Source organism: Oenanthe melanoleuca, chromosome 10, assembly GCF_029582105.1.
Source record: "Oenanthe melanoleuca isolate GR-GAL-2019-014 chromosome 10, OMel1.0, whole genome shotgun sequence".
NCBI classification, from domain to species: domain Eukaryota; kingdom Metazoa; phylum Chordata; class Aves; order Passeriformes; family Muscicapidae; genus Oenanthe; species Oenanthe melanoleuca.
The window spans coordinates 14,824,300-14,848,454 of NC_079344.1; the positions used below are offsets into that span (position 1 = coordinate 14,824,300).

At 45.9% G+C, this 24,155-nt stretch overlaps 1 protein-coding gene across 1 annotated transcript in view; it reads left to right on the plus strand.

Moving 5' to 3' along the window:
- Positions 1 to 24,155, plus strand: part of LRRK1 (leucine rich repeat kinase 1) — a 73,029-nt gene that overhangs the window by 42,326 nt on the left and 6,548 nt on the right. The window contains exons 17-31 of the mRNA XM_056499610.1: positions 1,864 to 2,036; positions 3,985 to 4,105; positions 4,331 to 4,490; positions 5,101 to 5,377; positions 8,326 to 8,497; positions 9,884 to 10,047; positions 11,159 to 11,298; positions 12,706 to 12,952; positions 14,363 to 14,529; positions 15,570 to 15,767; positions 16,410 to 16,687; positions 16,880 to 17,074; positions 17,811 to 17,962; positions 19,544 to 19,661; positions 20,918 to 21,034. Of these exons, the coding sequence (XP_056355585.1) occupies positions 1,864 to 2,036; positions 3,985 to 4,105; positions 4,331 to 4,490; positions 5,101 to 5,377; positions 8,326 to 8,497; positions 9,884 to 10,047; positions 11,159 to 11,298; positions 12,706 to 12,952; positions 14,363 to 14,529; positions 15,570 to 15,767; positions 16,410 to 16,687; positions 16,880 to 17,074; positions 17,811 to 17,962; positions 19,544 to 19,661; positions 20,918 to 21,034 (2,679 nt within the window). The remainder of the gene's footprint in view (positions 1 to 1,863; positions 2,037 to 3,984; positions 4,106 to 4,330; positions 4,491 to 5,100; positions 5,378 to 8,325; positions 8,498 to 9,883; positions 10,048 to 11,158; positions 11,299 to 12,705; positions 12,953 to 14,362; positions 14,530 to 15,569; positions 15,768 to 16,409; positions 16,688 to 16,879; positions 17,075 to 17,810; positions 17,963 to 19,543; positions 19,662 to 20,917; positions 21,035 to 24,155) is intronic.

Consider the following 24,155-nt stretch of genomic DNA (forward strand, 5'->3'; position numbering starts at 1 on the left):
AGATATGTGATATTGCAGATTCTTTTTGCTCTGCTTTTAAAAGCTCCCCAAGCTATGAATTTTGCACAGCATTTGGAACTGATTTTCCATTACGCTGTAGGCGTATCGCTATATTTAATGGTTTAAATTTATCATTTGCTTTGTTCTCTCTCACACACAGCAGAGAACGAAACAAAAGCTGATTTATAAACCCTTGCTAAGTAAGTCTGAACATACTTATTTTGGAATTAGTGTTTGACCACACTGTGCTCCAAGGGGGGTTTGAAGCATTTTCTTTCTTGTGTGGGTTAGATACACATTAGTCTTGAGGTTATATTTTTAACACTTTAGATTCAGGTAAGCTGGAGAATATTTCCAAAACAGCTCCCATTTAGACTCAGAGCTGCAGTGAATTCACTGCTGTGGATTAATTTTTGTAACACCATGTTCATAATTGTTTGTAACTATTATTTGATAATTGTTTTAACATTAAATGCACAAAAATTGGTGCTTCTTGAAAAACAAACATCTTGTAATTATCGAAATATTAATGGTCAGCAGCAATCAAAAACCCAAACTAGGTAACAACACTGAAAGGAAAATGATTATATTTCAAAAGTGTATGATGTGTCCTTAATATATCCCAGCAAGCACAGAGTAACATCAGGAAAAATGCAGAGAAATATGATCATGATGGTTAAAAGAAGGAAAAAATGAAGAGGGCTGTATATAGACATGATGAGGAAAGGAGAAAACCACAAGAGAGTCTTTCTTCCTGATCCTTTACAATAAAATTGGGAGAGAACAAGTGAAATTGTAGCTTTGAAGCGAAGTGGGAAGTATCTTAAACACACTGGATGGCCAACCTGTGGAATTTTCTGGAAATACAGTGTGCTGGGGGTACCAGAAACTGGAAGGACAAACTGGTGAATAGAAACTCCATCAAGTGCTGTTAATTCTGAGATACTCCCTTGTGCTGAGGAAATCAGTGAGCTGCAGGCTGCTGGGGAGCATCTCTCCATCCTAGCCTGTTCCTGTGCTCTCCATGAGCCTCCAGACAGCACCATACTGGGCATCATGCTGGTGTGGCTTGGTGCAGCCACCACGCCTGGCCTTGTTTGGTGTGGGAGGGAAATGGATTGCCTGCAAAGAGGGAAATCTTTCTGCCTCTGAATATTCTTCTGTGGTCAAAATCATTTGGATGGGCCAATGATCCCTGCTTAAGCCTGTGCAATCCCACTATATTTAGCAGCATTTTCCCTGAGATCTGGATACATTCCAGGGTCGTAATACAGTCATGGAAGGGTTGGGAGAAACCACGAGATCACCTAATCCATTCCTTTGTTCTGATTCAGGATTAAGTAGATTGAGACTTTTCTAGAAGTTTATCTCATCTCTCCATGTTCCTCCAGTGAAAAAGTTTGTGTGACTTTCCCAGGTATCCATTCCAGACTGTAACTAGCCTTTTTCAGGATGTCAGATCTTCTGGCTGCAAGTTAACTTAGTCTGGGCAGACATGGTTCCCTTCATTTCACTAACTCATAGCAATTTATGTTAACTTTATGTTAAACCCTGATGTAAAACCCAAAGTGACAGTTTCCTGCTCTGCAGTAGCAGCAGATGATTGAGCCATGCTCTGCAGAACTTCTGCAATACCCAGATCACTTCTAGCTGTTGTCAAGCTGCCATGACAGGTTGCCTTTATTTTATAAATAAATAAATAAATAAATAAATAAATAAATAAATATATATATATATATATATATATATATATATATAACATTTTATTAATATGTGTGACTCCCTTCTCTGAAATATTATACTTTTCACCTGTCCTCACTGATATAATCTGGGTGAGATCACTGTCAGTGTTTTCTCTTGCAGGCCAAGGCTCCAAACTCAGTGGTGTTGGTGGTGGGAACACACCTTGATTTGATTGAAACGAAATTCCGTGTGGAGAGGATAGCAACCCTGAGGGCTTATGTCCTGGCTTTGTGTCGGTCTCCCTCTGGATCCAGAGCCACTGGCTTCCCAGATATCACCTTCAAGCACCTGCAGTAAGTACTTGTGCCTTTGTGGAGTTCAGTCACTCACTCTTTATTTTATGACACTTTTAACAATTTTGAGATACTTGATCTCCTTGGCAACGGAACCGATTTAGAGACTCGTCAGCATTGCATTTCATCTATTTTTGACTGAGATAATGTATTATAATGAGAGAGAAGGTCAGTGTTGCTCAGGGGGCTGATGATGAGTCTGAAAGCTGGAAGCTCCAAAGTCATGACCTTGACCAGCCTGTTTACTGCTTCCCCTTCACTCAAGTTTCTCAGTGTTTAACGGTGACACATTAGTCACAAGGGGAGAAGGTGCAGATTGACTGATTAATGCTGTGAGAGCGTGACTGTCACAGGGTGGGTGCCAGGGGCTTTGCTGAGGGGAGGCTGTGGGTGGTACCTGGTGTGGGAACAGGGCTCACATGGCACCATCAGCTGGGCAAGGAGGGGTCAGTCCCCTGAGCCCCTGGCAGTCCAAACCTGTGCCATCCATCTCCAGGTGTCACAGCAGGGGGCTCGGGCTGCCTGGGAGATGGGTGTCACTCAGGCCAGGCATTCTGACACTGCTCCAAGAGAATGCCCTTGGGAAGAAGAGGCTCCTCTGCCTGGGAATGAAGCATGTCTGTGAGCCAGGGGCTGAATGTGTATGCAGCAGGCTGGCACCAAACAATGTGAAAATGCCTCTGCCTGGGGCAAGAGCAGGTGGCAGCTGGCAAGTGAGGAAAGGCACTGTGATGTCCCCAGCACTTCCCATCTGCTGCCTGGCAAAGGTATCAGCCAACCTCCCACACACTGCTCTGCAGGCACTGCTCTGTCAGGCATCCCAGCTCCTGTCAGGCATCCCAGGCAGTTCTTCCCCATTAGAAGGAGCACAGGGACCCACTGTGAGGCTCAGACTCATCATAAGAAGGATAAAACTTGGTGTTTATGTCACCTGCTGTCTCTTTTCCCACCATCTCAGTCCATCACAACACAATCTCAATCATTCTTTCTCAAGAGCACTACCCTGACAGACATCCTGAACATTTCTCTTCACCTTCCTCTCCCCTCACATTTCTTCCCAGCCTGATTTCATACCTCCTTCCTCTTGTGCCTCCCCACACCCCATCATCCACCTGGAATAGGCATGGTATTAAGCTCTGGGGCTGGAGGAGTGTGAAATCCTTGTGTGGGTGACTCTGGATGCTTCCATCAGTGGTCAGGGTCATCCAGCATCCCAGTGAGTTGCACATTTCCCAGAGAGCTGAGGTTTAAGATAAAGCATATTTCATTAGAGAAGAATTTTCTGTCTGCCATGGGAACATGTGTAGGATCACTTAGAAAGACCTTTTGTTGAGGAAAGTGAAATAGAACTGTTCTTATCCAGCCCACAAAAAGATTAAAACTAGTAGGAGTTGAAGAGAGCAGGTTTTTAGCTGTTAAAGAGATAATGAAGGCCAGCTTTTAGGATCTAAGCATCAGTTCCCAGATGGCAGGATCCAGCTGATCAAGGACCGGAATGAGGGTGGGAAAAGGTGTCTGGTAATCATCATCCTGCCTCTTTGATCTGGGGTAGGGAGGACTGGACTTGTCTCCAGAGGCTGCTGGGGCACAGAGTTTTCCTCCTCCCTGCAGCCCCTTCCAGGATGTGTGTGGCTCTGGAGGGACAGAGGGGGATGACTTTGGTCAGGCTGCCAGGGATGTCCCCAGACATCCCAATGCACAGGGGACAGCAGTGCAGTGAGTGGAGCAGGCAGAGCAGAGGTTGGACTAATACAGACGTGGCCCAGTACATCTTTTCCAGGCGACTCTGTGTTTTCTCCAAAATATTCTAAAAATACTCACTGACAGCCTTCCTCTCATTCAGCTGACACAGGAAATTTAAAGTCAGTGATAAGAGAAAGTGAGCCTGGAAGGGAAGCCAGTGTGCTGATAAGGTTTGATAACCTTCCCCCTTGCCTGACTTTTGCAGTGAGCTCTCGTGCAAGACTCTGGAAGGCCTCGAGGGACTGCGGCAGCTGATTTTTCATGTCACTTGCAACATGAAGGATGTCGGCAGCTCCATTTGCTCCCAGAAGCTTGCAGGGAGATTGGTGAGATTGGGCTGTCTTGGTGATCCTTACCAAAGCAGGGCTTTTTGGGGGGCTTGGGAGGTGGACTTCAGGAGTTGTTGATGCAGGAGCCATGTGAATATTTAAGATGGCAATCTGGCTTTGGGAAAAGACAGCACTAAAAGATCCCTGTGAAAGGAGGATGGCAGCCAGTTCATCCCTTGCTGGCTGATACTGATCCTGCTGGTTTTCTCACATGGCTTGCAGATACCAAGGAGTTACCTCAGCCTTCAAGAAGCTGTCCTTGCAGAACAGCATAGAAGAAGTCAAAATGATGATGTGCAGTATTTAACAGACAGACAAATAGAGCTGATGATCGAGCAGACACCTGGAAATGACATCAAAGACTATGAAGACTTGCAAACTGGTAGGTCAGAGCAGACCAGTAAGTTCTTGAAAATTAATATGTATGTCCAATTGAAATATTCCACAAATAGTAAATACACATTACACCAGTGTAAAGGTCACTTTGGAAATTGTTAAGATATAAAATCAGTAATGGGACTTTGGGGACAAGACTGGGAAATTTCTAAGGTGCTCTGAGGTTACTGATTTCATTATTTTTTTTTTTTTAGCAAGCTGTGTCTCATTTCTACATTTCTAGTCTGTGTAGAGTGAGGGTTGCCATAGTTTCAAGTCTGGCTTCTCTGTAGGGCCCCAATCTTGTGATCTTTACGGAGCCCTTGCTCTGCAGGAGGCAGGGAGAGCCCTTCCCTGTGAGGATAGCAGGAGGAGGGTGAAGGGGAGGTGTCATGGGGACAGAAATACTGGCTGTGAAGAAGTGAGATGTGAGTTTTACAAGTGGAGTGTCAGATAGCAGCACTCCTCAGATAGATGTTACTCTCTTGGCTAGGCTGCGTGCTGGCTGTATCTGGAATGCACAAAACTGCACAAACTGCTTCATAGTCTTACTCTCCTGCACTGTGGTTTCCTAATGCTGGTCTACTGCTAATCCCCAATTCTTTACTTTTTTGCAGCCATTAATTTTCTCATAGAAACAGGGACACTACTGCACTTCCCAGACACAAGCCATGGCCTGAGGAACCTCTACTTTCTTGACCCTGTCTGGCTCTCAGAGTGCCTGCAGAGGATTTTCAACATCAAGAGCTCCAGGTCTGTAGCTAAGAATGGAGTCATCAGAGCAGAGGACCTCAGGATGCTGCTGGTTGGGACGGGTTTCACCGAGCAGACCGAAGAGCAGTACTTCCAGTTCTTGGCCAAGTTTGAGATCGCCCTGCCTGTGGCCAATAACAGGTATGTTGATAATTAGAGAGGTTACTCAGGCTGGAGAAAAATGGCCTTTTAGTCAGTGGATATTAACAGGCTTTGCCACTCTTAAGTGGTTGTCTTGACAGGGTTCTTGTGCTGAGAAAATATCTGAGAGCATTCATTAGTGTCATGGAAGGCACCCATCCATTTGGGCTGTATTTCCTGAACTGAGCATCCTTTGAGCCAAACCAGCCCTTGTGAAATCTTTCCCAGAGCAGTTTTTGTCCACTGGGTGCATTGAGGCTGGTGACAGGCTCAGCCACCAGCCCGGAGGGGCAGTGACACCGCCGGGGATGTGGCCACGAGCAGGTGGAAGCTGTAAGGGCTCAGCCGGCGCAGCTGCAGCCCAGAGAGGATGTGAGGCCATGGCTGCCAGGCCTGAAATATAGATGGGCTGGAGTCATCTGTTTGCAGTGAAACATCCTCACTTCAGTGTGGCAGAAAACTTTGGGTAATTAATAATTGTGTCAGCCCTGAAAGCAGCAGCATTTTATTCCTGGTGAAACCGGGAAAGCGTAGCTGCAGCAGCAATGTGATTTACTTGATTTTTAACCTCAAGAGGTGTTGATCAATAGTTTTCCTAGAAATGGTCTAAGGAACCTCATTCTCTTTAAATGTTAATGAGTCCTCCTCCCCTCTGCCCCCCAGTCCCTTTTCCTCTGGGCAGAGTTCCCTGCGATTTTTCTCTCTCCCATCTGCTTGGCGACAGCCTGTTGTTGGGCTAGCGGTGAGACCAGAGCTGTATTGCACTTTTGATGTGGCATTTGCATTTCACTTCCTTGCCCTTGCAGGACAGCGCGGCTGCATCGCCCCGAGCCCCTCGGCAGCCCTGAATGCCAGCACAAGTGCAGCATTCTCTGGGCTGTCATTATGCCTGTCACTTACCCAGTCCCGGATGCCAACAAATTTTCTCAGGCTTAACGCAGATAAAGCAGCAATGTTTCTGCTCAGTCCAAAATGCCTTTTGGACTCCTTGTCACTATCTGCCATTTTTCACCAGGGCAATTACATTGTCTGTGCCTCGGGAACAAGGAAACTGCTTTTTCATGGCCTGCCCAATGTTTTTCTGAGCGATCCAAGCCACATTAGCAGAATATTCTTCCCACTGACGGGCTGTAGCTATAGCAGGTTGGATTAATTTAATGTACTAGCCAGACACAGAGCAGTTATTTGTTACTGTGCTGCTGCAATTATTGTCTAGATTGCCAGATAGGGTTTCTGTGCAGTCAGTAGAGAAAGCAGCTGCCAGTTTCTGTTCTGAAAGGGTGGATGGGGGCATGTTTCACATATTTTCAAAATTTGCATTGGCTGTTGTTCAAGAGCATCGAATCACCATCTGTGTTATAATCCACTAGATAGTTGTGGCCCAGAAGGGCCTCACTGACCCTTCTTACACTCTTAGACCTTTTCATGGATGTGCTGTGGAATATTTATTGGCTGTCTGATGATGCATCCAATACTTTCACAGAGCAAGAAGTTTTAGTTTGTTGCACTGCGCTTTTCTGCTTAAGGTGCATGTAACTTAGCTGTGTTCTGCTTCTTAAAATACAGTTAAAAGCATGACCATTCTTACTGCAATTTATAATTGAAACTTTTGCCAGTTTTACATTCCAAAGATGTTTCATGGAACAGATAATTTGATCATGCAATATGTCATCACGTGTAACATATGGAGAGAGCTGTTGTCTAATGATGGCTGTTTTTGCTGAGCTGATAGTTCAGATTTTACAGAATGCTGCAGCTGCTAGAGAGAAAACACGAGAGGCTTTAAATCAGTGGATTCTGACCCAGCATTAGTTCTGGTTGTGTCTAGCCCCTGCCAGTGTTATTTTGGTCAGGTCTCTTGGCCACGTGCCTTATTGCTGTCGTCGTGCCCGTCAACGATGAGCCCCAGATGCCAACACATTTTCTCAGGCTCAACACTGATAAAACAGCAGTGTGTCTGCTTATAAGCAAGTTACATTTCAGATTGTACAGGCATCCTGGGATGTGTTTGGTACAGAAGAATGTCACTGACAAGAGATTTACTGGCAAGTATGGAAAGCCATAAGCTCATGGTTTCCAAAACAGTTGCAGTGTTCCAGGACGTTTAACTTCCCAAATACGAAAGATCAGGACAAATGAATATTCTGGGCTTACTGGGAGATCTGAAAATAATTGGAAAACATTGTGGTCCCCTACACCAGCATAACTCCCTTACTGCTGAGTGGTCAGGCACAGATAACATCGTCTCCTTCACACTTGGGCAAGGTACCTAATAATCTGATTGCAGGGGAATCTGAGCTAGACAGGTGATTTCTCTGCTGGCAACAGCCTGGCAAAGTGAGCTCTTGCTTTAGGGGTTTGTCAGGGATGTGGCAGGGATCCATCAGCTGCAGGATGGAGCAGCAGGAATCCTTGTCCTGCTGACCCATGAGGTGCTCTCATTCTGGGGTTGGGTTGAGGCCGAGCAGCCCAGTCCCTGCAGGCTGGAACTCCTTTCCCCGCTTCTGGGCTTACAGACCCTGAGCTGCTGGAGGTTGTTTTTGTACTGATCCCCTGTTCCACAGCTGTAATTCCCTGCTTACTACCAGGGCAGAGTAGTACAAAAAAAAAAAAAAAAGTAGTCCCAACATCACAGCTGTTCTAATGACTCTTATATTTTAATGCATTTAATTTGTGAGTACACAAATACTCATTACATCAATTTTAGCCCTTTACAGTAGCCCTGGCTGAATTATGTAATGTCTGTTTTGCCTCTGCTTGCTTCCATAGTATAAATTAATTTCTCCATGTATTGCTGCAGCGCTTTAGTCTAAAAGCTTTTTTATATGCAGTAGGCTGTGCCATTAAAAATCTCTTTGGAGACTGAATCGCCCTATTATCTGGTAACAATGTACTCACTGTTAAAAGCTGTAGCTAAAATCTGAGCTGTTGAACTTGATGTGTTTCAGCTACCTCCTCCCTCATCTGCTTCCTACCAAGCCGGCGTTAGATATCCACGGGCTCTGCCACCAGACTGCAAACACGGTCCAGAGGGTCTTCAAGATGAGTTTTGTCCCAGTTGGCTTTTGGCAAAGGTTCATAGCCCGGATGCTAATTAGCCTGGCAGAGATGGACCTCCAGGTAGGTTGCTGTGTTTGTCTGCAAACAAAAGCAGACAGCTAAAGTGGTGCAGTGTAAGTGGGATGTCTCTTCACATCCCGCTCGCTTCTGTCACTGACTTCAGTACCATTATTTGAGTAAACAGGGAGAGACGAGGCTCTGCACTGAAAACCTGATTCTGTTTTTACAGTAGGTGTCATTGAGAACAACAGATTTGTAGTGGGGGAGAAAACCTGAGTTCTCCACAACCTCCTTATAATGTGATCCCCTGGAAGGTCTCAGTTCCTCCAGCATCTTCCAATTACAAGTAATTGGAGTTCTGCCTGCTTCTCTTGTCCATGGCCATTCCACCAGGCCAGACTTCCTCACAGCTTTGCCAGAGGAGATCTGGAATAGCTCCAGCAAAGCCAGATATCTGAATCACTATGAGTTTAAATGGGAAGAAAATTACAGGACTGTTGCCTTAATGAGGCACCCTGTTAGTTCAAGTGCTATGAATGACATTAAAGTAGTGTTTGCAAGGTTCTGAGAGCCAAGTGAATTTTGATGTTGTTGCAGATGTGTTTGCAGCAGTTTCTATCTGAAACTGTAGTAAATACCTTCAAAATGTTTATAGTACTGCTCTGGTATCTTCTTAGCAGCTCTCCATTAAACTGTGGTCTGTCAGTGATGTACAGAACATGGAAAACATGATACCTTCTTTTGGAAGGTCCTCTGTGTTACAAGCTTCTCAAACCATGTAATAACTTTACTTCTTTTTTACTGGCTGTCTTGGCAACCCCTTGCTTACATCCTCCTGGGCACTGCATAATCCTAGAGCACCTTTCCTAGGGGCTTCATCCAGTGCTCATGAAGGGAGTGGAAAGGATGCCAGGCGTCAGACCTGTCTGCAGGCAAATAAATGTTGGAGCAATGAGTACAGCGGAGTCCTGCAGATTAACTTCTTGGTTTTAAAACAGAAATACATTTTGCTCTAAGTGCTGGTTTGAAGTGTCTTGGAGAAGAGCCATCTTCCTCCCACTAAAACAGGTGGAAAAGTTAACTCTCTGCATTGAGGGCAGGCTTCATCATTCACTAGAACATTTAGTACTTTAGGTTTATGAGACTTTGGTGAATGCAGAATAAATACAGCAAATGTCACAGTTATAGAATTAGCTTTGTGCACTGATATGAAATTGTTCTTTTTTGAGTGGCATGAAAAAGGTTTCCACTGTGGAAAAATCAATTTTACCACGTGTATTTCCATTCCATCGCAAAATTTTATACGAGCACAAGTCACTTTTACTGGAAAAGGTACAACAGCACCTGTGAAAGCCAAAAAAAGAAATTACTTTCTTGCTTGATTAAAACATCCTTATGAGAAACTTCAGCAGTTTAACGATTTTCATGCTTTCCTTCTTGTTTCAGCTCTTTGAAAACAAGAAGAACACCAAGGCAAGAAACAAAAAGGTGACCATCTACAGCTTCACAGGCACCCAAAGGAACCGCTGCAGCACATTCCGAGTCAAAAGGACTCACACTGTTTACTGGCAGGAAGGTCTGTTCGTTACCTTTGATGGAGGCTATCTTAGGTAATTTGTGTTCATAATGCAGCATGTGTGACAGGGGACTAAGAGAGTGTATGAAACACATCAGCTGAATGGAGATGAATGGGCCTGACCCAGGCTATGTGCTCACTCATCAGGAAAAGAGGAGGCTCTTCTAATGGACATAACTCCTCTGGTAACAATTGCTGACAAAAATGATGAGTAATTGATTATTTGGCAGGTCTGAATGTATCAACCTTATCTGTTATTGCAGCCACAAAATGAAAGAGGCTTGAGAACAGAAAGTGAAATTCAGAGCGGGGCTCTGGCAGCTTAAAATCATGCATTTTTACATGCAAAGGTCTCCTTACTTCAATGAGTTTTCCACTGAATTCTAAAACTTCACCACTGTTTAATCTGGGTCAATGGAGGTGCTTCTGTGCAGCAGGGACTGTGGACAAGTGCCTCAACCTGGCCAAGGCAGAATGTCTGCTGGCTGCAAGCCTGGGGAAAACCTCCTGTCCATGTTGTTTCACAAATGCAGACTTTAAGACTTTTGCTCCTTCAGTCCCTGGCAAGACAGGGAGGAACCAGTGGTGCTGTTGCGTGGTTGGAGGCCAGAAGGAAACAGTGGCCTTCCCAAGTTTCCAAGCTCACTCCACAGGCTGGAATCCTGAATTCTGGACCATGGTAGTGGTCATGCTGTGTATTTCAGGGACTTATACTTTCATGGGAATTGTGCAAAAATGATGTTCATAAACTTTTCCTAACGGTTTCTGGAAATACCATTATTATTCCACTGAAATTTTATTACTGATTTTACAACTCTCAACCTTCCATCATTCTGTACAGGGCATTTCTGTCAAAACTCTCCATCATACTCAGCTTGCTCAGGCCACAGTTTTCCCTAGGCCTGACCTTCTATAGCACTTACCTCTTGTGAGGAACTGGCATTTCTGTGCAAGAATTCTCTTCTGAAAGTCATTTTCAGAACAGACTGAATTGAAAATCACCCTCGAAGCTAGATTGCTTTGTGTTTCTATGACTCATGAACTGTGTGTTATTATGTAACTCAGGTTTCCTGCCAGAAAGAAAGTTTGTTGACACTGATACTTCAGAAAAGCTTCACAGGTCTGTCTTTTGGCTTTCTCAACAGCGTCGAGTCTTCTGATGTGAACTGGAAAAAGAAAAAAAGTGGTGGAATTAAAATAATTTCCCAGTCAGAAGTGAGAGACTTTTCAGCCATGGCATTCATCACGGATCATGTCAACTCTTTGATAGACCAGTGGTTCCCTGGTAAGAGAACAGCTGTAATTTTCTGTGCAGTGTTACATCTTCTCAACAGAGGGTTCTTTGACAGAGCTCTCCAGGTGCACAATATTGTGTGTTAATTGAAGACCCCTCAGGCTCTGACAGTCTCAAGCCTATAACATTTGATAAAAGCTAATAAACCTGCAGACAGATCAAGATTAGTTGCCAACACCCTTTGGTCTAGACATTGTGTCTTTCAGTCTGTCTGTCACAGCAGCACAGGTGAAACATTACAGTTCAAACAGGATCTGTAGGAGTTCAAATGACTGGTCCAGTGCTCATAGCAGGGCAGGATTTGGCCCAAACTGCTTCATGCTGTCCCTCAAACTCATTTTGGCATCAGCTAGGATGAGGATTTGCCCGTCATTTCTATGGGTTTCATTTTCTATGAGTTACAAAATTCTGATGTGAGAGACATGAGTGAATATGGTACCAAGGACTCCCTGCCAAGGTAACTTCCTTGACTCCTGCAGCTGCCTTTCCTGTGCTCAGCACAGATCCTGCTGTTACCCAGCAGGCTGTTTGCAACCCCCTGTACACTTCGTTTGAAACCAAAACAAAATCTGAAGTGCTCTTTGTCGTCCTACCCTGGTCTAAAAAGCAGTGCCAAAGTCTCTTAATTGGAGGCTCTGTGGAGGAAACAGTGGTGCACTCTCCCATACTCACGTTCTACATGTTCTGAAGTTGAAAGAACATTTTATGTGCCTTTGGATTAAAATAATGCTAAAGTTAATCAGTGAAGCTTGAGAAGAGCCACGACTTCAAAGGCTGCAGCCTGTGTTCACCCTGACTAGTTGTGGGCATTTAACAGAGCCTGTCACCACAAAATCTCTCTGTAGTTATGGGAGAGGTGTGAACTTCCCAAAGGCTTAGTAGTGGTAGAATCCACATTTCCCCTGGCAGGGCTGAACATGTTGCCTGTAAGAGAGCCCACAGGACTTGTGTACCCAGCCTGGGTGCTGCAGCTGAGTGCTGAGCCTGAGCTCAGTGTGCTGTGCCTGCTCCCAAGCCTATTCCCACCTCAGGCCATCTGGTGCTTTGCAGTCCATGAAGAGACAGAGACACCCAGCAAGTAGAAGGGTCTCTCCAGTGCTTTATTCACATACTTCTCATTTTTGCTGGTCTTAATTTGCCTCACAAGCCTGTGACCAGAGCAGGGTGAGTGTTGGGTTATAGCCACTGTCCAGTCTCCCCAGCACTGTCCCGGTACACTTTGCAGAGCTGTTTTCTATTCCAGTCAGTACCCTGCAGCAAACTGCTGCTGTGTGAGCGTGACCATTTCCAGCCAGTGCACCCTGGTCATGCTGCAGGCATTGGAATGCACTCAGAGCTGTTGTTCCTCCTCAGCTGGTGTGAGTGACATTGTTTCCTGTTTGTTTGCTCTCTTGGAAGCCCTCACAGCCACGGAGAGTGATGGCACGTTGCTGATGGAGCAGTATGTGCCCTGCCACATCTGTGCAGCTGCCAGGCCGGAGCAGGGCGAGGGCGAGAGGGCAGAGGACGTGCAGTACTTCAACATGGAGGACTGTGTCCTGACTGCCATTGAGCTGGACTACATCACATGTCCTAACCACCCTGACATCCCTGTGTCTCTCCAAGAGCTGGTCCCAGAGCTTTTCATGACTGATTTTCCTGCCAGGTAACGTGTGATAGCCTTTGTTTGAGTTTCAGTGTACCTGTGTGATTTAGTTGGGCCCTTTTCCTAAGTGGCCTCTGCTGAAGGAATGCACTGACCACAGGGAACAAATCCATCTGCTCTCAATCCGTGCTCTGGCAGTTCATCCTGAACTGCACCCCTGGTGTTCAGCAACTTGCTTAGACAATAGCTGTGTGCTGACCGAGTCATCACACCAGGGCTCCTTTGAGATCACTGTGGTGTCATGTGAAAGTCCCTTTTTAAAGCCACAGCTGTTCTGCGTTGCCCAGAGCTCTGGCCAGGACTCTCTGTAATTGGAGCCTTTCTGGGATACCACAAAAAGAGATTTTAATGTGGCAAAACAAAAAGGAAGTGCTGCTGCATCACAGGGTTGGCACTGAAATGGCCTTAATTTTGTAAAGGCCTGTAGGTGGGTGAGTTTATGGACATCCTACAAGAGGATTCACACTGAGCTGGGGCTACTGCTCAGCTGAGGGATGCTGCATGTGTTGGGTGTGGGGCAGCCCTGAGCAGATGAAGGAGCTCTTCCCTACCCATTGCAGCACTGCCGAATCTTTAAGCTGCTTAACTGCATTCCCAGATGGGCTCAGTCTTACACCCCTTATTACTCAGTGTGCAGAGCAGGAGACCTGAGAGCAGTGTTCCCTTTGGCTCCTGCTCTGTCAGACCTTTGAGTGCCCACTGCAGAATCACAAGACCTCTAGACCAGCCTGTCCTGTTGGCTGCTGTCAGAGCTCTCTGTGCTCTCCCTGGCCCCTCTTGCTTTGTTGGGGTCATTTTTCTGGGCAAACACCCCATCAGCTCATCACACCAGCCCTCCTCACACTGTTATCTCCTGCAGATTTATTTGGCGGGCGCGAGGCGAGTGGAGATGTTTGAAGTGTGAACAGCTGTAAAAGTAGTCTCTGGGAGAGTGGGGAAATGATGAATTGCAGCCTGGGAACACTAAGCTGATTTGAATAATCAGGGTTCAGAGTGTGGGGCTGTTCATAAACATCCTGTCTTGCCTCGGTAAAAAAACAGAGGAGCAGGAGGTAAATGAAGAAAAAAAATTGCTAATGCAGATAAATAGTACAAGTATCAGTACCTGTGTCATCTGCTTGGAAAAGGAGCTTATGTGCTTTCCAGATCTATTTGATTCTTGTGGCATAAATTACTAAAAAGCCTTTTGTGCTTCTTTGCTCAAATTACTTTTTTCTGAGAGAAATCTGTCGTGCAATGTGAGCCAGCATGGAGGCCACTGAGATGACTAAGTACTTTAGGTGATCCAGTCTTCTCGGTAGATAAGGCAAGAACATATTAGACATTTGTGAAAATGGGAATCACATTAAAAACATTAATTTACAATGTCTTTGAAACTTTAATTAAAAAACCCCAATTTCTATTTGGCAGACTATTCCTGGAAAATAGCAAACTGGAATGGAGTGAAAATGAAAACAACGTTCTTGGCCAGGGTGGAAGTGGAACTGTTATATATCGGGCACGATACCAAGGAAAACCAGTGGCTGTGAAGAGATTTCAGATTAAAAAATGCAAGGGTTCTCCCACTTCAGCTGCAGGTACAGTGCACAGATTTGGTGTCAGGAATCTGGGAATCTGCAGTCTGGGATCCCAAGACCAAAGAGTCTGCAAAGTGCTGACAGTACCTGATTAAACACAGCATGGAAATAGATAGCAAAACTGATGGGTTTCAATGGCGGAGGAGGATGAATCTGAGAGTTCTTCATGAGCACTTGTAGTGATGAAGGTCACTGGCGCTGCAGAGACTTCTCTCCTGCAGATCAGAGGTAGGATTTATAGGGTAAAAAGGCAGACTCCTTGATTGGGAAGGGAGGTGAGATTTCAACTCATGTTCCACATGTTTGTTTGGCTGTGGGAAGTGTGGGTCTGCTTGGATTTGCACTGAGGACTTGTGCGTCTCCACCTCTGAATTAGTGTTTTACCCTCTCTATGCCAGCAGCTGGAGAAAGCAAACTGGGAATCCTTCTGAGCCCACCAGCTTCTCCAGGCAGGGATGGGCTCCCCTGTGGAACCCAGGTTTCCAGCAGAGCCTCGGGCTGTGGGCAGAGGAAAGGCGAAAGTGCCTCACATTCTTCATTTTTGTCAGGGGAGGATGTGGTGAATCCCTGAGCTGTGGAGGAGGCCAGCTGTTGTACCAGTGACAAATAACCTTGGAGAAGAGCCGACCTGCCTGAGCAGCCTGTGGTGTGCTGTGGCAGCAGGACCACTACTGTGATGGGTCTCTTCTGGCAGGAAAGCTGGGGAACTGTAGGGAAGAGCCCTTCCAGTAAAGGGTTTGCAGTGTGCCATCTACACACAGTCCCTGCTGGGAGAAGCACAGCACGAGTTTTCCAAAGTCATCCAGGGGATATGTGAGAACAGCATGTGCCAGACACACCAGAGTTTGGTGTTTAAGGACCAAGGGAGCTCTTGCTTCCTGAGGCACCAGATATATCCTGCTTATAGCCAGTGTCTCTTAGTGGCTCATGCATCGGCATAATCCTTCCTCCTGCAGCCCTTGTTGGGTCGTCACCTCCCAGAGAGTTTGTGACTCACTCCCTGAGCTGGGCAATGAGAAGGGGGTTGTGTGTCTTGCCAGATACCATGCTGAAGCACCTGCGGGCCATGGATGCCATGAAGAACTTCTCGGAGTTCCGCCAGGAGGCCAGCATGCTGCACTCCCTGCAGCACCCCTGCATCGTGTCGCTCATCGGCATCAGCATCCACCCGCTCTGCTTCGCGCTGGAGCTGGCCCCGCTGGGCAGCCTCACCACTGTCCTGGCCGAGAACTCCAAAGGTAATGCAGCCCCTCCCTGCGCTCCTCTCCCAGGGACTAATGCTCAGCGATTTGCTGGAGGGGATTTTTTTCCTCCCAGACTAAGGGAAGTCTGGGATGGAATTGTTCTTGTTCTTGTATTGTGCTTTTGGGAACCTAGTAGAAATTGAGGCTCGGGATTCTCAAAACTGTTTTGGAGACCTGGATTTTCAATTTCTCTGCAAATTAATATGGAGTGCATCTCTCTTCAGTGTTGCATGGATGGTGCTGTGTTTTTTGCCCTGCAGATGGGTGTCTGGTACTCTAAATTATCTCATAATTATCTATATTGCTGTCATTGTCAAATGAACAACACTAATTCCATGATAAGTTCAGGCCATCTGACCCTCTTGGCACCTTGGCTTCATATCAACTTTCAGTCGAACACTAATTTTCACGAGAAGATTTAGTGGCCTAGAAATGAAAGGGTTTAAAAAAAGAATTTAATAGGACTGAGAGACACGTATAGTAACATAAAAAGTGTCATTTCAAATGGTGGCAGTGAGTGATGTTTCAAAAGGTTGTCAGTTGTTGCTCTGGAGTTAAAAAGAGAAGGAGAGAGGGGGAAGAAGCAGCAGTTATGGCAATTGCAGGAGCTGGAGACAGGCTGTTCCTTTGTGCCAGGGTCCTCCTTTGTGCCGCTGGGACACATGCTGACACACAAAATAGCCTACCAGATCGCCACAGGCCTGGCCTACCTGCACAAGAAGAACATCATCTTCTGCGACCTCAAGTCAGACAACATCCTGGTGTGGTCCCTGGACGTCAGGGAGCACATCAACATCAAGCTCTCCGACTACGGCATCTCGCGGCAGTCGTTCCACGAGGGCGCGCTGGGTGTGGAGGGCACCCCCGGCTACCAGGCCCCCGAGATCCGGCCCCGCATCGTCTACGACGAGAAGGTCACTGGGGGGAGCCTGTGGGGCAGCCCTGGGATGGCTCTGGGGGGCTGGCACCATCCCAGGGCTCAATTCCCTTACCCATGCATGGAGGTGGCACTGGCTTTCCCACTGTAGCCTTCCTTGCTCTCCTCTCCACCCACCAGCAGAGCCTTGCCCTGAGCCTCCCCGTTTCTGGCTTGTTTCTGGCTCCAGGTGGACATGTTCTCCTATGGGATGGTCCTGTACGAGCTGCTGTCTGGGCAGAGGCCTGTGCTGGGTCACCACCAGCTCCAGATCGCAAAGAAACTGTCCAAAGGGATCCGTCCCGTGCTCGGGCAGCCCGAGGAGGTGCAGCTCTACAGGATGCAGGCACTCATGATGGAATGTTGGGACACTAAGCCAGAAAAGGTACAAGATCACCCTCCTGACCTGTGTTCTCTGTCCTCTTCCTGCAGCCCTTTGAGCTCCAATGACAGCTCCATTGCCCATTTACCCCTCCTGCTGATTTAGCCTAGAATTTCTGTTGACTTAAATGAGAGTTTTATGAATGAAATGATGACAGATTTGTGGCCTTACACATCTGTAGTGACTTGAGGGTCCCTTGATGTCGATGGCAGTCAGGCTGCTGATTTCACCAGGGCAAGACATTACCCATAATTTCTAGAAACAGCTCCAGCGTCATGCTGTGAGTGCAACTACAAAGACTTCAAAATCCCTAAGATTATAAAAGGACGTATGAGGAAAAAAAAGCTTCAAAGTGCAAGAAATGATTATGCTGCATTACATTCTTTATTAATTTCAATAGGTGTTTTAGAGCTGCTGTCCTTTAAACAAAGGTCAGCTTAACTCTCAGACATCTACACACTGTCATGCAATGGGTCAGCTTCCAAAATTTCAATCAGTAAAAGGTGTAAGAGGATGACAGACCAAGCTTTAATGAATAATCATAGAATCAGAAAATGGTTAGAGCTGGAAGGAACCTTAAATATAATCCAGTTCCAGGGACACCCAGCCTATGCTTGTGCTTGGGATTGCCCTGATCCAGGGGCAGGACCTTGTGCTTGGCCTTGCTGAACCTCCTGTTTATTATGGTTCTCCTATTTAATCTTGTGTGACGTGTCTTTCACTTTTCCTTCCCCCTCAGCGTCCCCTGGCCACCTCTGTGGTTGGGCAGATGAAAGATCCAACCTTTGCAACGTTTATGTACCTGCTGCCCTGTGGGAAGCAATCTTCCTTCTTCTGCTCCCTGGGGCAGGAGTACACTGTTGTGTTCTGGGATGGGAAGGAGGACACCAGGTGAGACAGCTCACATTAGCAATTTCTTTCTTTTCTTTTTCCTTTTTAAGTAAAAGATCCTTCAGCATCTTCAGTTCTGCCTCTGAGAGGGAGGTAAAGAAGGTGAAAGTGAACTTGGAAGAGCGCCAAGAGTACAGTGAACACTGTTTTCCCAAACTCTTTTAATTGGGAACAGTGGTTGCTTTATAAAGGATATTTAATGAGCTTAACTCTGCTTCAGTTAATATGAGGAGAAGATTAGGGCAGTGTAATGATTCACACACACAGGATGAAGCATTTGCACATGAGAACAGACGTGTTCTGCCTTTCCTAATGAGGCCATTTAACACTAAACCTTTCCTAATTGAGGCTGCAGTTCCATCTCTCTTCTGCAAAGCAATTAAGCACATGCTTAAATCCTATTGCAATCATTGGGAGTTAACCACATGCCTGGAGCTGTGTGTGCATCCAAGTGTGCACTGCCAGTAAAATGTGTTCTGGACTGAAGGCATGTGCTTAAAATGTTATTAAATTGTGACTGAGATGATGGCATTTTGCTCAGCCACATGTGACCTGCAGCTAGTTATGTTCATTTTTATGGATGCTACTGATTTTTATAGCCTCAGTCTTATTTGGAAACGTTCACAAACTGATCTGAATTTTTTATTAATGTGTTCATTATTTGTAGCCATTAAGCTAATGGGAAAGGCACGTGATTTGTTGCTGAACTATTTGCTTTGCCATTTGTGGTCCTTGATCAGTTGTTCAGTGCAGGCAGTGTAACTTTTCCTGCTGAACTGGTGAAGCACATGGCACTCCCAGATGCATTTTGAATACGTGGATGTTGTCCAAATATTCACAGCAATATATCTCAGTGAATCTGCTTCCTGACTGGACAATTCACTTGCTGGAGACTGCTGAATAACAAGTTACTCACATGTGACAGATTTCAGGATGTGTAATTGCTTGTGCCACAGTTGGTAAAACATCTGGGAATCACAGATGTGGTTGTGAATATCCAGTTATTGCTCAAACATCCAAACCCAATAAACTTCCCCAAACAAACAAAATCCTTTTAGCTACAAAAAAAACCCTATTAATTAGTGATATTTATAAATAGTTTTATTAGGTTACAGATCTTTGCTCTGTAGAATCATGCTCCTCTGTTTATGTACTGGAATAATAATGAAGGCAGATAATAGTGAGGCAGTGAACTTGGAGAGCAGATATTCCCTTGAGAACCTAATGGGCAAGATGGGCTGAGACTTCCCAGCTATTAATTACTGCTGTCCAGCAGGAGCTGTTTGTCTCACAGCTCAATTGCAGGAGCAGACCACATATGTCCTCCTAACCCTGTGCAAAGTCAGACAGCTGAGAGTAAATCTTCACAGAAGCAATTGCACATCTGCCCCTGAGGAAGAGCTGTGGCACTTCTTTCTTCTCCTTTGCAATGAGGAATTTACAGTTTGGAGGGGTGTAGATCCTTGCAGCATCATCCAAATCTGGGCAGTTGTGTTATGGCTTGGCCACAAGGTCCACAAGTCCCTCAGCCCCGTGCAGGAGGAATGTTGGCTGTATGAAATTGCTGCTTGCTTCTTTCAGGAACTACACAGTGGTGAACCTGGAGAAAGGAGTCATGGAAGTGCAGAGGATGAGCTGCCCAGGAATGAAGCTGTGCTGCCAACTCAAATTTCAGAATGCCCTGTGGGCAGCCACAGAGGTGAGCATTGCCTGTGCTCCCCTCGAGAGGGGCCTTGTTAGGGGAGACACAAACAAAGAGAAAGAGCCTGTTAAATTAGTAAAGCCAGGAGTGTTCCAGACAAAGGGCATCTCAGATGAGCAGTGTGAGTTTGCATCTGCTGTCTCCAGGTGTTTTGTTTCCACCTGAAACACAGTTCCAGGCTGTGCCTCCCAGAGCCCAGAGCGATCGTGGGAACCTCAGCTTTCCAAAGGGAAACTCTCAGGGTTGGAGCAGTCTGTACCCAGGGGTTCATCTGGGAAATGTCCTTATCTGTGAGTGATAAAGGGAGGCTGGGACAGAAAACATGCATTTAAGGGTGGGGTTTTGAAAGAAGCCTGAGGGATTTGGAGGTTGGTGGGAAATGGGTACCCAAGTTTTGTGTTCGCCGTGGAAAATTGCAGCTAGAAAGATAAGAGTGAGAGAGCGTGGCTGATTTATCCCCCAGAGCCCCTGTACACCCATCAAAATGGGCTGATAAGTGTCAGCCAGTTCTGACACAATCATTTCACACAAGACAAAGAAAAAACAGCCAAAAAATTAAATGCACCTGAAGTTCAGTGTTTTAGAGTGGGGGAAAAAAAGGGCACACTCACTAAGTAAATAATTTGTGTTGGCTGTTTCACTCTACCCTGGCATGGATTTTTCTCCCCATAAGAAAATAAGATATTTTTACTTTTTCTGTTCTCAAAGAGAGGTGAAGTTCAAATACACTCTTTTTATTTTTTTTTTTTAGTAGTAATAAGTATAGAAAAATTAAAATTCAAATATCTTAAAGCATTGTATTTCCACCTTTTGGATCAGAATGAAAAGTGTTGCTGGTTCCCAAACTGGGTGCTCTTGGTCAGTCTAGTAGATGTGGGAGGTGTGGGGCAGGTGTAATTTCACAAAATGTAATGTCCCTTGAATGGACAGATTAATGCAAAAATAACATACAACCTGCTTCAATTGTTGTTTGGGATTTTTGCATTCAGGGTTGTCAGATGCTGCTTTTGGATGTGGGGATAAAACCCCTACACTGCTGGTTTTTGGTGACTTTTGGATAATGCATATATTGTCCACAGCCCATTCTTTCTACCCACATGCCAAAGGCTCTCCATGGAAAACAGAAATTCACACTTTGCATATCAAAAAAACAAATAAAAAGTTTTGGAACCAAATAGATCTTGCTCAGGTATCAAACTATGAAAAGCAGGGAGGTGGTTTGTATTTATAGAATTTTATGTGCTCTTTCACAGGACCAGAAGATTTCTGTGTATGGATTGCAGGGCATGTGTCCCTTAAAGACTCCACTGAAGGGTTTAGACACTCCTGCCACTGTGAGCTGCTTCCTAGTGATGCCTCTTGTCAAAAGGGTAAGGAACAACCCAAAGGAAAAGGGGCAGTAGTGAGACTCTGCTGCTGGGCTAAGCTGCCACACTCAGCTGATGCTGAAGGACTCTGCAACACCCAGGAACATTTTGGCACTGCAAGGAGAAGGTTTCCAGGTCTGTCTGCCTCTGCCAGAGAACAGAGGTGTGGGCAAGAACCTGAGTCAGGGGACCAAAGCTGGCACTTCCAAACCTGCTGGGGAAATAGTCAAAACAGATCAAATTCCTCGGCAAGGAAGTTTTCCAGCTGCGTTTCCACTTCACTGGAACACAAGGTTTAGGCTGATCAAGCAAAGTAGAGAAGACATGAAACAATAATTAGAATAGAGATTTGTTAAATGCTAATGCAGGACGTGGGTACATCCGGCCTCTTGTGCCAGTTTTCCTGGGCTGTGTGCTGTCATTTGTGTGCACAGTCATCCTTAAACGTTATCTGGGCTCAGGCACACTCCTGTTTTGGTTTTGAATGAGAACACTTAGATAACACAGCTGTTTTGGGTAATGCTCTTATGGGTAACACGGATAATTACTCTTATGGGCACTAAAACAAGTTATATGTTATCTGCCCAGCCCTGGAATTGCCAGCATCCCGTTTCTGGCAGCAGCAATCTGACCTGCGTGCCTATTGCGGGCAGGTCTTGGGAGATGTATAAAAACTGTTTTCGAGCTAAATTACCTCCGGTTTGCTTACAGCCACCTCAAGTGAAAACATATAATTATGTTCCAACATTACTGGTAGCTGTGTAGTCTTTGCAAATGCCAGCAGACTGGGATGTGTCTGAGAGCTCAGCACGGGGCAGCTCGCGGAGCTGCTGGTTTATACCAGGCTCGTCCTGAGCCATTGTCCATTTCTGGCTCGTCTGCTGGGATTGCTGCATGGGCTGAATCTGAGGCAGATGGTTTGTGTAAGGTGTGCTGCTGCACTTCCAAACATGGTGTAAGTAGGACTAAAGTAGGGCATCGATGTAAAGTTGGCACAGGGCTGGATTTCTCTGCGTCTGTTGGCTTTTCTTGGCTCCCGGACCTGCATCCTTTGTCCGCTGTGGAGTTTCTTTTCTGATGTGTAGGGCAAATTTCTTTTTCATGCTACCTGAGGTTCCATCCAGGACAGTCGAAGGAGTCTTTTGGTTTCAGCTTTTCCACTGTCACACAGCTTGCAAAGCCATTCCTCAGGGGTTACGAGTGGCTTTATGTCTCCTGGTTTCTATTTCCAGTTTGTGGCTTGCCTAGAAAATGTCATAAATAATGCCAGGCCCTACAATAGCAATATTGAGTCTAGACACCTCCCTTCCTCCCCCCAACCCTACCCAACCTTCCAGAAATCCACCTCCCTTCAGCTCACTCCTCAGTTTATTGGACTTACTTTTTCCTCTCTCTTTTCTATGAATGAGTTTGGCAGTGAAATGGCCAGAGCAGCAGCCTGGGGATGTGCAGGCCAGGCTGGCAAGAACTAAACCAGCCAGTTTTTCCAAAAAACCTCTGTGGAAAGCTTACACTTGTCACACTCACTGCCTGACCAGCAAGCCCTATCAGAGTTATCACAGTCATTGCTGTCCAGTGGGGAAGAGAATTGCATTTCCCTGGGAAGAAAGCCTTTAGCTGGTGAGATGTGAGGTAACTTTTAGTCAGAGAATTGCCGAGGGATGTTGCTGGGAAGGGGAATTCTTTACGACTGCCTTGGGAAGGCTGATCCAAAAGAAATAGTTTCCAAAACTTGGTTTCTCATCCAAGGGAAGCATCATGGAAATGTGAAAGCAGGCAAGAGGGGCCCAGAATCTGAAACTCACCCGCCAGGGAAAAGTCTTGTACAATTTAAGCTTTTTGTTGCATGCTTGTTGTCACCAGGATGATTCTTTTTTGGTAAACAGAAGAAAAAATAAAACAAATTAGCAAATGAGCAGGTTAGAAAGGGCAAACCAAGACACATTCTGCCTTGTGGAGGGAGAGAGATGTGGAGAGAGAGAGAAACCTGAATGGGTACAAATCTTTGGCCTTGTGCAGAAACCTGGAGCACATGGAAACAAAAGCTGCATTTAAAGGCTGCAGCCAGCAGTGCCAGACCCTGCAGGGACGAGAGGAGGAGGAGACCAGGCCCTGGTGTAGCATTTTTTGCCATTTGTCCTGAGCTGCTGGCAGCAGGACAGGACGTCTGGAGCCGGCTCATCCCCGCACATCGCAGCCGGCACGGCCCCGCTCGGGGCCTTCCTCCTGGCACGGCAGGGCTGCTGGCAGCCCAGAGCCTTCAAATGCACTTCTGTTGCTGTGTGTTTTTGTTGGCCCTTTGTGGAGCCCAAATGTTGAAAATGAATTCTGAGAAAGTTACTTAAGGTTTCTGGAGGCTGCAGCCCTGCCCGCCTTGGTCACTGCTGGAATACCCTGATCAGGGGAGTTCTGCCTCACCGGTGATGGATAAAATCTGTGCCATCTGTGGGGAGGTGGTTTTTGACATAGTCTCCTGTGAAATTGGTCATTCCCTCAGCTCAGACACATGAGGGACAGCAGGGTGAGGGCATTTCTCAGCATTTGAGTTCCTGCTTCTTGTTTCTTATCTTTATGAGCAGTAACAGCAATGGTTGGATAGAAACAGGTCCTGATAGCCAAGACAGAGAGAAATAAATGCCCCAATGGAAAAGATATCTTCCAAGTTTGCTTCCACCATTGTTCCATCTCAGACAGGCCAGGATTTGGCATTGATATTACTGGTAACAGCAGAAAGGGATCCCTGACCCATCTCTGCCTGGTTATGGTGCTGACTGCTCAGTGCCAGGGAGATTTGGCCTGTGGAACCCAAAAGGGAATAGGGATTCTGTTCTGTAATAGCTGACACTAATCAAGGAATTCAAAATAATTTTTCCTGAAGACTATGCTTGGATAATTCAGCATTATCAAGTAAAATGAGACAAAATTATAATCTCTGAAGATTTTAATCATGTCCTGTGTCACGCTGGGAACAGTTCATATTGACATACCCACATTACAGTTAATATCTGATGTTCCCATTTCTATTTAAATTTTCCAATTCTAGTAAGAAATGCCTCTGTGCAGGGTCCTTTGAACTGAAAAAGTTGGACCATTTTTTACCAGAGAAATGTAGGCTGTTCTGCTT